The sequence below is a fragment of the Plecotus auritus genome (genome assembly GCF_963455305.1).
Source record: "Plecotus auritus genome assembly, chromosome: X".
In the NCBI taxonomy this organism is placed as follows: Eukaryota; Metazoa; Chordata; class Mammalia; order Chiroptera; family Vespertilionidae; genus Plecotus; species Plecotus auritus.
This window is the reverse complement of record NC_137784.1, coordinates 34717864-34730732: the sequence shown is the minus strand read 5'-3', so window position 1 is coordinate 34730732 and position 12869 is coordinate 34717864. Positions and strand designations below refer to the sequence as shown.

Here is a 12869-nt window from a genome sequence, read left to right as displayed (position 1 = left end):
TGTTATTTTGAAATCTGTTTTATGAGATATGAGTATGGCTACACATGCTTTTCTGTGGATACCATTTGCTTGTAGAATCATTTTCTACCCTTTTACTTTAAGACTAACTTAGTTTTTTTTCAGCTTAGATGTGTTTCCCAAAGGCAGCATATGGTTTGGTTTTGTTTTTTGATCCAATCTGTTACTCTGTGCCTTTTTATTGGTGAACTTAGTCCATTTACATTTACGGTAATTATTGATGTACTAGAGGCCTAGTGCACGAAATTCTTGCACTAGGGGGGAGCCTTCCCCTCAGCCAGGCCTGCACCCTTTCATAGTCCAGGAGCCCTCCCACTGACCACTTAGGCCCGCTCTCCGCAGGACATCCTTAGTGCTCCCGCCACTGCCACCACTACTGCACTTGCCAGGCTTCTGGCTGAGCAGCGCTTCCCCTGTGGGAGCGCACTGACCACCAGGGGGACATAAGAGACACATGTCAAGAATGCCTTCTAAAATTATAAGCATAGGACTTAAAATAATAGGAAATCAGTTTTTTAAGGTACATTTTCAGGTAAATGTAACATTTACATATCTGGGTAATACAGATATAAATCAATTTAGAGACTTAACATATTGTTGTCTTTGTGCTAATGGAATCAACCAAAAATCTAATGGTTAAATTAATCTTCTTTTAAAATGCTTAAAATATTGGTAGTATTAAAAATATGTATTTTATTTACAGGCATAACAACCATTCCATACAAACTTTAAAAGTAAATATAAATGGACAATAAACTAACAAAATAGAATACATCTATTCTTGTTTTAACAACATAAATAATTAACTCTTACCAGTCATCTACTAAAGAAAAATCTTAACATTTTTTTTTAACATAGACATTACTGGCAGCAATAGAGGACCAGGTGGTAAAATATGATATCAGATATCTTTCATTAGTGACCTGTTACTTAGTACTTCGCAAATTGAAGGCTTTCTTGAAAATTAGAATAAGTCCTCATAACAAATCTTAACATATTAAAATTATCTGAATAATAATTTAGCATTGTGTGATAGATATACATGTAATTTTGGAAGCATTTTATATAATTTTGTTTGTTTAACTGAAGAAAACAAAGCAAATGACCATGAAAGTCTAAAGCTACAAAAATTGAGATGGAGGGAACTGGTTGTCTAAATTAGTCAATTGCAAAACATTAGGCCTCATATGCAATAACTAAAGTTCAAATTTAAAGAACACTGTTTAAAGAATCTATACATCATAAAGCAGTTTCTATAATCCTCTATTATTTAAAACAAAGACAACCTCAAAAATACATAGCTGGCAGAATTACATTTGAATAAGCAACCACAATCAAAGCAATCTTATATATGAAAACATGAGACAAAATAATGATAAAATTATATGGTTAGTGTTTCTTAGAACCCATATCATTTAACCGTCACAAGTACCTGACACAGTGAAAGTATTGTTTTATTTTAATTTTTCAAATACAGTTTATAGACAACATTATTTTTATTAGTTTCAGGTGTACAGATAGTGGTTAGACAATCATATACTTTACAAAGTAGTACCCCTAATATTTCAAGTGTATACCTTCAATGTACATAGTTATTGCAATATTATTGACTATATTCCCTATGCTGTACTTTACATGACTGTGACTATTTTGCAACTACCAATTTGTACTTCTTAATCATTTCACCTTTTTACCCAGCCTACCAACCCTTCACCTTGGCCACCATCAGTCTAATCTCAGTCTCTTTAACTCAGTTTATATCTTGTTTGTTCATTTATTTTGCTCTTCAGGTATTTTTCTTACTCTTTCTAACTTATTTCACTTAGTATAATATTCTCTAGGTCCATCCATGCTGTCACAAATGGTAATATTTCATTATTTTTTATGCCTGAGTATTATTCCATTGTATATATGTACCACAGCTTTTATAGAAAAGAGTATGGATGCTTGTCAGAAAATTAAAAATGGAACTGCCTTAGGACTCAGGGATTCCACTTCTGGGTATACACCGGAAGAAACCCAAAACACTAATTCAAAAGTACAGCGAAAGAACGATGTTTTAAGTTCAAATAACTCAGGCCACAAAATAAATCAAAACTTGACACCCCTTTTTAGCAACTGAAGGTGATTGCCTAATGTAAATCATATTAGCATCTAGCATGAATTTTAGTTTTACAATTAAAATTGTGAAAAGATGTACTTCCTGATTCATCTTTTATTAAAATTATAGTATGTATCAATTAGAAAGGTATTTACACTGGTAAATATTTAACAATAACCCTGTGTTCATGTTGGTTACACATGTCTACATACATACTCATGTACATGTTTTTCCTTCCTACTGTGGTGTGGGACATGGTATTTCCCTGTTAATTTATTATTATTGACATACACCCTTCCCAACTGCCTTTTGTATTTCCTTACACTCTAATCTTTTATAAACTAGAAACATAAATATTACTATGACTTTTAGTCCATGTGATCTATAGATAAAACTCTAGATGATAAACATTTATCTAGAAAGATAAATACCACAGGATCTCACTCATTTGTGGAATATAATGAATAACATAAACTGATGAACAAAAATAGATCCAGAGACAGAGAAGCATCGAACAGACTGTCAGACTTCAGAGGAAGTCAGGGGAAGATGAGAGGGTGGGTAAAAGATCAACCAAATGACTTGTACACATGCATATAAGCATAACCAATGGAAACAGACAGTAGGGGGGTGAGGGCATATGCTGGGGGGCAGGAGCAGGTGGGAAGAGGTCATTAAGGGAAAAATGAGACATATGTAATACTTTCAACAGTAAAGTATTTTAAAATACTTTATCTGAGGTTCCTTCCAGCTTAAAAAAAAACTATAATTCTACAAATGTATCCACAAAAATGAAAATTATAAAATAACAACACAAACAGAGATGGCTACCTTAGTTAGACCTTCCCTAAAATCTTAAGATCACTCTTCTGTAAAACTATATCTTGTAACATGAAAGACTAGTATATAAGCCTTGCATAGAATAACCTAATAGTTATGCATTCTTTAAAACTAGTTAGGAATTTCCAAAATAATTTAGATGTAATCCTTTTTGAAAGCTAGCAATAAATTTTAAATGACCTCAGGTTTTCCTTGTAGTTAAATATTTCCATATTGCATCTCCTTTCTACCCTAAAGTTGAATACAATCTTATTTTGGTTTATTTTTTTTTTCACTTTTCATTGTATTTCCTTTATGTAACTATAGTTGGTATACAATATCATATTAGTTTCAGGTGTATAATATAATGACTCAATATTTATATACCTTACAATGTGATTACCACCTCACTGAATTTAATAATCATCTGTCACATGGCAAACTTATCACAATATTACTGACTATATTACCTTCACCCTTTTCATCCATCTTCTTACCCATTCCCCTCTGGCAAATATCAGTTTGATCTGTTTCTATGAGTCTGTTTTTGTTTTGTTTGTTCATTTGTTTTGTTTCTTTAGAGCCCACAGATGTGTGGAAATGTAATTCAGAGGATTATGTATTTAAGTAATGTAGTTACTCATATACTGGCAGGTAAAAATTTTACCCATTACACTTAAAATTTCATGGCATGCAAATTATACCTCAATAAAGTTGTCTTAAAAATTCATGTATAGCCCTGGCCAGTATGGCACCGTTAGTTGAGCATCATCCCATACACCGAAAGGTGGCGGGTTTGATTCCCGATCAGGGCACATGCCCAGATTGAGGTCTCAATCTTCGGTAGGTGATGTGTAGGAGGCAGTTGATCAATGTTTCTCTCTCACATCAATATGTCTCTATCTCCCTTCCTCTCCTTTCCTCTCTCTCTAAAAAATAAAAATAAAAATTTCATGTACAAAAATTAAATGAAGAAATTTTGGATATACTTGATGGAGATTTTCACACCTATTTGAGTGATGATTCATTCCATTGACTCAACAGATGATGCTGAAAAGGAAAATTTTCCCATCCAATTTTTTAATAGTATTACTCCTTCAGGAATGCCATGTCATAAATTAAAATTGAAACTGGATGCAATCATTATGCTATTGAGAAATCTTAATAGTAAATGGGGTCTTTGTAATGGTACCAGATTTATTATCAAAAAATTATGACCTAACATAATCGAAGCTGAAGTATTAACAGGATCTGCAGAAGGAGAGGTTGTTCTGATCCCAAGAATTGATTTGTTCCCATCTGACACTGGCCTCCCATTAAAATTGATTCGACGACAGTTTCCCGTGATGCCAGCAATTGCGATGACTATTAATAAATCACAAGGACAAACTCTAGACAGAGTAGGAATATTCCTATCTGAACCCGTTTTCACACATGGTCCGTTATATGTTGCTTTCTCTCGAGTTCAAAGAGCATGTGACATTAAAGTTAAAGTTGTAAATACTTTATCCCAAGGGAAATTAGTCAAGCACTCTGAAAGTGTTTTCACTCTTTTTTTTTTTTCAAATTTTTATTAAGGTATTATATGTGTACATATCTTACCATTGCCCTCCCCACCCCACTCCCATACCTGCCCTCACCCCCCAATGTTTTGCATCCGTTGGTTACTCTTATATGCATGCATACAAGTCCTTCAGTTGATCTCTTATTTCCCCCACCTCTCCCTAACCTTACCGCTGTAATTAGACACTCTGTTTGATGCTTTACTGCCTCTGTAACTATCTTTTGGTTTATCAGTTTAATAGGTGTGAAAATCTCCATCAAGTATATCCAAAATTTCTTCATTTAATTTTTGAACATGCTCATTTGGACAAAGAATCGCACGTTTAGATATATTTTTAATATTATCTATAGATATACTATTTCCAAAGGTGGCTTCAATAATAGATCCATTACAAATCATTTCATGGGGGATTTCAATAAAATCCATTCCTAAATGAAAACTGCTATCAAGTTTGCCATCTCCAAGTTTTATTAACCATTCGCTATAAGCAGAATCATCTGATCTCATATTTGTTTTAAGAGACAACTTTCTGAAACATCCCCAAACATTTCAGTACTTTAAACTCGTTTGTACTATGGCTGATCGCATAGCATGCGGCACAATACTGATACATTGTCGAAAATCCCCTCCGAGAAGGAGACTTTCCTGCCAAAAGCAACATTCAAATTCATAATTTCTCTTAGTAATCTGTCTATGGTGTTTATAGCATGACTGGATGCCATGGTGCATTCATCAAAAATAAGAAGCTGGGCCTTTTTAATGGTTTTAGCAACTTTGCTCTTTATATCGAGTCTAGAAATTGAAGTTTCATATAATGAAATTGGTAATTTATATTGTGAATGAAAGGTTCTTCCACCAAGAAGTAAATTTGCAGCAATTCCTATAGATGCTGTGTGTAAAACAGTACCACCACAACCTCTAATGTAATGTATTAAAACTTTATACAGCCCTGACCGGTTTGGCTCAGTGAATAGAACGTTGGCCTGCAGACTGAAGTGTCCCAGGTTCAATTCCAGTCAAGGACATGTACCTTGATTGCGGGCACATCCCCAGTAGGGGGTGAGCAAGAGGCAGCTGATTGATGTTTCTCTCTCATCGATGTTTCTAACTCTCTCCCTCTCCCTTCCTCTCTGTAAAAAAATCAATAAAATATATATTTTTTAAAAAATAAACAAAACCTTTATACAGATATGTTTTTCCACTACCACCTGGACCATCCAAGAAAAAGGATTTGGGGTGTACAGTTTGATCTTCGATGGCTGAAGTTATAGTCTGAAAGGCTGCCAACTGTTCATCATTCAGAGAATTGACCAAAACCTCTGCCTGTTGTTGCTCGTACAATTCATCACATGTATTTGCATTCATTAATAAAGGATAGTCCGGAAGTTTGAAAAAAAAAATTTTCATGTACAAGAGTTTCTGACAGGAAAATATTTTGACCTGCTATTATTTTGTTAATAATTGGATTTGTTTATTATTAATGTACCTGAATAAACTTCTTTAACTGACAAAAGATTTTCTCCTTTCCCATTATTCTTTCCTTTAATTCTGAAATGTAGCTTAGTAAGTTAACATGAGTACTTACTTGGCAAGAATCTGCTTCTCCCTCTTCCATTGGCTCATCAACCATTTTAAGATGATTTACCTGCAAAAGATTGTTCAAAAACTTAAGTTCAAGCATACTAGAACAAGAGTAATAATTTTAAAAAATCTAACCCTAGGCATTTCCCTTCACAATCAAACAAGAGCCACACTTACTGAAACACAAAAGGACAAAAGGCACATAGAAGGTAATTAGAAAGGAAGCATTATTAATATAGTTTCAATATTGTCATTGAGAATCCTTAAATTTCAGTGCTATATGTTTCATTTCATATTGGTTAGAGCTTTGCTATGATGAATGAATATAAACTAAACATATGACATGTACTCTCATTAAGACAGTCCCCAACCAAATATTTATGAGACAGGGGTAAAATGCCACAGAATAAATTTATTGTGTGAATATATTCAAAGCAAGTTAGGATGGAAATAGTTTTAATTAATTACACTGCTGTGAATCCCTTTCCTTTAATTCAATTCTATTAACATTTGAGTTACTCTATAGAAGAATAAACTGTAGAAGTAAAATGTAAGTGGCTATGGGAAAAATTATTTTAACATACAAAGCTCAATAGATAATAATATTTACTCTTCAAACATTATTTCATGAAAGAGTAAGTGTAGACGGCTAAGATCAAGAGTCCTTAACACTAGCCCATAGGCCAAATGTGGCCCATTATCTGTTTTGTAAATAAAATTTTACTGGAACGCAGACACATCCATTTGTTTCCATATTATCTATGGCTGCTTTCTCAATGCAACAGCAGAGTTGAACAGTTGACAGAGCCCTATGCATGCAAAGTCTAAAATAGTAGTATTTACTATTTGGCACTTTACAGAAAAAGTCTCTCAACCACCAATCTAAGATGTTTGAAAATTAAGCAACAGGATGATGATCTAGAAAAAAAATAAATTTCACTAATTCCTATTTATGAGTCCACAGAAAAGTAAAAAAATAAAAATAAGAAAGTAAAGTAAATAACCTTTGGTGACAGCCACGATGGAATAAACCTATCTCTCTTATGATTATAAACTGAAGCCTTTCGGGGTCCTCAAACTTTTTAAACAGGGGGCCAGTTCACTGTCCCTCAGACCGTTGGAGGGCCAGACTATAGTTTTTTAAAAAAAACTATGAACAAATTCCTATGCGCACTGCGGGCCCGGGACCAGTCGGCTGCTAAGCAGGACAGGCAGCGGCACCCAGCGGGCCGGATAAATGTCCTCGGTGGGCTGCATGTGGCCCGCGGGCCGTAGTTTGAGGACCCCTGAGACAAAACAGAAAAGGGAACTACCTAAGTACTCTGAAAATTAAGCAATAACAAGCAGTTTAAGGAGGGAGACCAAAATTTGAAGACTAACCGTAGTGTAGTGAGTTACCTGAGTTTATTTTCCACCTTTATCTCCTAACTTTGATACAAAGAGAGACTGATTCACGGCACTCTACAGTGAGAATAAGCAAAATTTCCAAGAGAAATTCCACTTTCTGAACAGAAGACCAGGGAAAGATGCACTTTTGAGCAGGTGAGCATAAGAATCCCAAATTTTCCTTTTTCCCACTTTTCTTTTGACTCCCAGTCCTGCTCCAAAGCAAGCCTCAACCAATGGAAGACCTATATATCTCTAGTCAGAGGAACCAAAAAAAGAGGCCCGCATAATAAGAAAAGTATGGAGGTAATCACTGTTACTGTTTTATCCTCTCTTTCACTTCACTCCAAGGGTAGCCCCAAAAGTTCAGAGTTGTGTGACAGCATGAGATGCTAAGACCCTGAGAGAAACTCACATTTCTGGTTGGAGGAACAAAGATAAAGGACCCATGGTAACTGGAGAATCCGTAGAAGAAATTATGGGGAGGTTAAAATGGGAGAAGGAGATTCCCTAATTATATGTATGAAGAGACAGAAGTCTTAGTTCCAACAACTGTATGGTTATATAAATTGTGTTTCATTAAAGCTGATTTTAAAAAATGTATGTTTCCAAAATTTGGTGAAATGTATAAATTTACAGTTTAAAGAAGCTCAATGAACACCAAGAAGAATATAATTAAAGAAAGCCACCCCAAGACATAGCTTAATAAACTCTAAACCAAAAGGAAAAATCTTGAAATCAGTGAGAGAAAAACAACATATTACATAAATATCAAATTAAATAACTACTGATTTCTCATGAGAAATCATTGAGGTTAGAAAACCATGGAAGAATATTTACCTGTGATAAAAATAAATTTATGTTAACGCAAAAAACTATACATGAATGTGTATAGCAGCTATGTTCATAAATATAAAAAACTGGAAACATTCCAGATGTTCTTCAACTGATAAGTAGATAAATAGAAAACCATTCATCAATAAAAAGGAAAGGACTTTTGATGCTTGTAACGAAAGGTATAAATCTTAAATGCATTTGGCTAACTGAAGGAATTTAGTCTTAAAAGGCTAAATATTGTAAGAAAACAAATACATGACACTGAAAAATTCAAAACTATAGGGAACATTTTCACATCAATGATTTCTAGGGGAAGCGGGTAAAAGAAGGAGAATACTATTCAGCAATCAAAAGAAATGATCTATTGATACAGTAAACAACATGGATGAATCTCAAATACATTATTGTAAATGAAAATAAGACAGTCTGAAAAGACCACATACTCTATGATTCCACTTATATGTCATTTTGGAAAAGGTAAAATTATAAATTATGGAGAAGAGATTAGCAGTTGCCAGAGGTTACGCCTAGGGGTACGGGTGCACTACAAAGATGCAGCAATGGGAATTTGGTGGGGACTATTCTGTATCTTGATTATTATGGTGGTGGTTACACAACTCTAGGCATCTGTCTAACATCAGAACCATACATGAAAAAGAGTGAATTCATTATATGTAAGTTTTAATATAAACATATTAAGAAGTAAATTACAGTACTGAGCATTATTTGAGTAGCATCTTTCTTCTAAAAAACTGAATGAGGACTAAATAAAGTGACCAATAATGTCTATTTTGCTAATTGATTCATCAGTCCTTATCTTACTTGATCTTGCTGTATCAAGCCACAGTTGACCAATCTCTCCTATTTGAGTCTTTGGCTTCTGTGATAACATACTTTCATTTTCTTTTACTCTAATTTCTTTGCTCTTTTTAAATATCCTTAAAATACTTTAGATCCTCAGGAAATAGATTTTGATCTCCTTCTCATCTCATTCCACATTCTTTTTCCAGACAGCTAATTTACCAACATGACTCACATTTACTGAGACTACTCTTCTGAGCTCTTGACCCATATATCCAACTGCCTAATTGACATTTCCACTTGCTTATCTCACATATCTCTCAAAAAATAACCAATACAAAAAAGAATTTGTTACCCCTTCAAACACACACACACACACACACACACACACACACACACACGCAAGCATATGCTTTCCTCCAGGGTTCCCAATTTCAATAAATAGATAGCACCATCTACCAACTTACCTAAAAAGCACAGATAGACTGGGGGATAAAAAAAACCTGTGATGGATTTATCATTAACATACAGGAAAAGTACAATAAATAAAACAGTCCACAAACCAATATTAACATAGAATTCTGATCAATGACATGTCACTACAAAATGACTCTCAGGAAAACCCATAGAAAAATATAATATTGTTTTCCTGTTACCTTAGTTACCGGTCACTTCCCATTAATACTATCTTATGACCAACTTATCATAAACTGTGGGACAGAAGGAACTAGAAATAAAATAATTCTAAATGAGCCAAATAGATCACTGTATCCTAAAAATCATTTCAATCTATAGAAATAGCCTTTAAAAACAGACATTCCATTATTCCCACCTCAACTACATTTAACAAGGTACCAGGTTGTCATTAGAATACTCATTTTTATAGAGAACCTCAGTATTCACTGATATTTACTAAAATATAAATAATTTTTACCTGTATGAAAACAAAGATATTTTCAGAATTCTATGGGACATTAAACATTTATTTCAAAAGTAACATTTGTAATTTGAATAGAAAAACAGACATGCTGATTCCCCCAATTAAGTGCCAAATAGGGGGAAATTATTTCCTATAGAAGACTCTGGAAAGCTTATGAAGTTATAAAGGTAGCAATAATTGATTCAGATACTCCAAAACCCAAGTTAAAAGACTCTTCTAGTGAAGAATTCTTTAAAATTATTTTCATCCTCTGAGAAAATAATAAAATAGATCACTTTAATAGATTCTTGACAAATAGAAACACTAAAGTGAGTTGCTATACTCACCTGATCTCCGAAAATCACATGGGTCATCTCAAACCTGTCATTTTCTTACTACTAATGACAAAAGCAGCTCAATGCAGAAAAGTGAACTGAGAAAAATATATTTTCCCCTTATATCCTTAAAAATGGAGGTGGTATGAAAAATGAACATATAAGTACATACAGTTTTATAAAAAGGTTGTTATCTGGCCACAATAATGCTATTAAGCATACAACCTGTTCCTCTGTATTAAACTCAAGATCAATTAACAGAGCTCATAGCTTGGTGCTGAAAGATATACTGAAGAAGGAAGTGAATAGATAAATAAGAACAAGGTACACAGTGAGGAGAAATATGGGTGACATAAATTATTAACAAAACATACACATAAGACACAAACCCTCACAACAAATTTGGTAGCATTATAAACTTTCAAGCAGTCTCCAGGATTCCCAAATTCCACCTAGTAAACAAAAACACTATATTTATAAAGTCCCAAATGATAAAAATGTTTAAGAAGTTCACATCTAGAGAGAAATTTCCCTCTCAAATGAGCTTCACAAGTAAGCCACTGACAGATATGGAAAGAAGAGTTCTTCTATTTTTTCACTTCCTTTAAATAACTACAGCAAATTACAGTAGATCTAAACTTACAGGTAGGTTCACATCTGCCTAGAATAAAGGTTTATGTGCATACATTGAGTTAAACCCATGACAAAGTGAAAGAATCCTTCCAGTTCACCAATAAAACAGACAAATTCTACGATGGGCCTGCATAATCCTCATCTCTTGCTGTTCATGCCCTTGCATAATCCTCATATCTTTGAGTGTGGACTGCACCTGTGACTTGTTTCCAATAAACAGAATATTGAAAAGGTGATGGGATTTCATTTCTCTGTTATCCTATATAATAAAAGCCTAATATACTAACTGTCCAGTCATCCAGTCGTCTGTTCAACCAATCAAAGCATAATATACTAATGATATGCTAAGGCTGCTCAACAGCTTGCTTATAATGTGCACTGACCACCAGGGGGCAGATGCTCCAACCAGTAGGAATAGCTTGCTGCTGGGGTCTGGCCAATCGGGACTGAGCAAGACGGGCAGGACACACCCTGGATCCCTCCCACAGTCCCTCCCTGGCTGGCCAACCTCCCGTGTCCCTCCCCGGCCCCGATTGTGCACAGGTGGTGTCCCTCGGCCTGGCCTGCGCCCTCTCGCAATCCAGGACTCCTTGGGAAATGTTGGAGAGCCACAGGCCAGGCTGAGGGACCCCATTGGTACATGATTGGTTCACGACCCACAGGTTGAGAACCACTGCTGTAGAGCCTAAGACCATTGGAAAACACAAATATTTACATTACGATTCATAACAGTAGCAAAATTACAGTTTTGAAGTAGCAACGAAAATAATTTTAAATTGGGGGTCACCACAACATGAGGAACTGTATTAAAGGGTCGCAGCATTAGAAAGGTTGAGAACGACTGCGTAGGCACTGAGAGCAGCCTCCAGTTAATATCCAGCAAGAAGCCAGGGTCCTCAGTACTACAACCACAAGAAAAGGAATTCTTCCAAGAGTTTCAGGAATTTTAGAAGTAGATTCTTATCCAGTCAGGCCTCCAGATATGAATGTAGGAGAGCTGAAACTTTGATTACAGTTTATGGGACCCTAAGAAGAATATCTAGTTGAGCAATGCCTGAAGTCCTGACTCATAATAACTGTGAAATAATAAATGTGTTGGAGTAAGCTGCTAAATTTTTGATGATTTGTTATGAAACAATGGGTAATTAATACAATCATTACTACTGAACAAAAGTGTGATTTTAAATTATCTTCTAAAATGAACTTTGTAAATATATATATATATATATATACACATAGTTTAATACTTTTAGAATATACCTTTTCTTATTAAAATCATGTCTTTGTTCTCATTTGGTAGACATAAAACTAAACTTACATACCAGTAAATGAACTAGGAAAAATAATCAAATAGAGCAAATTTTCTGTTAAATAAAGTATAATAGGACTACCCAATTAATTTTGGTTTTAATTAACTTAAGATTGAGCTGTTATATTTTCATCCTTTATCCTGCTTTCTGAAAAAATCAATTACTAACTTAATAAGCACAGCATAGAGAACATAATATTATGGTCCTTTAACAATCAGAGATATTGAGCTACCCTTTGGACATGAATTATCGACGATGCAGATTTGTTGCTATAAAGTCAGCAGAAGATAAAATATAAATTCAATGTACACTAGCCTACAGCATATCCTGGGACTTGCTTTTCAAATAATTCTACCACATGTGAGGATTGGAGAAACTAGAACCTTTACACACTGTTGTTGGCAATATAAAATGTTACAACTGCTACCAAAACCAGTATGCCCACTTTCACCACTCTTATTCAACATAATTCTGAATGTCCTAGCCAGAGAAATCAGGCAAGAAAAAGACATAAAAGGCATCCAGATTGGTAATGAAGAAGTAAAACTATAACTCCTTGCAGATG

General features: G+C 34.5%; 1 protein-coding gene across 1 annotated transcript in view; it reads right to left on the bottom strand.

The window, feature by feature from the left end:
* Window positions 1-12869, bottom strand: part of RPS6KA6 (ribosomal protein S6 kinase A6) — a 198315-nt gene that overhangs the window by 151856 nt on the left and 33590 nt on the right. The window contains exon 2 of the mRNA XM_080652561.1: window positions 6088-6147. Within this exon, the coding sequence (XP_080508687.1) occupies window positions 6088-6147 (60 nt within the window). The remainder of the gene's footprint in view (window positions 1-6087; window positions 6148-12869) is intronic.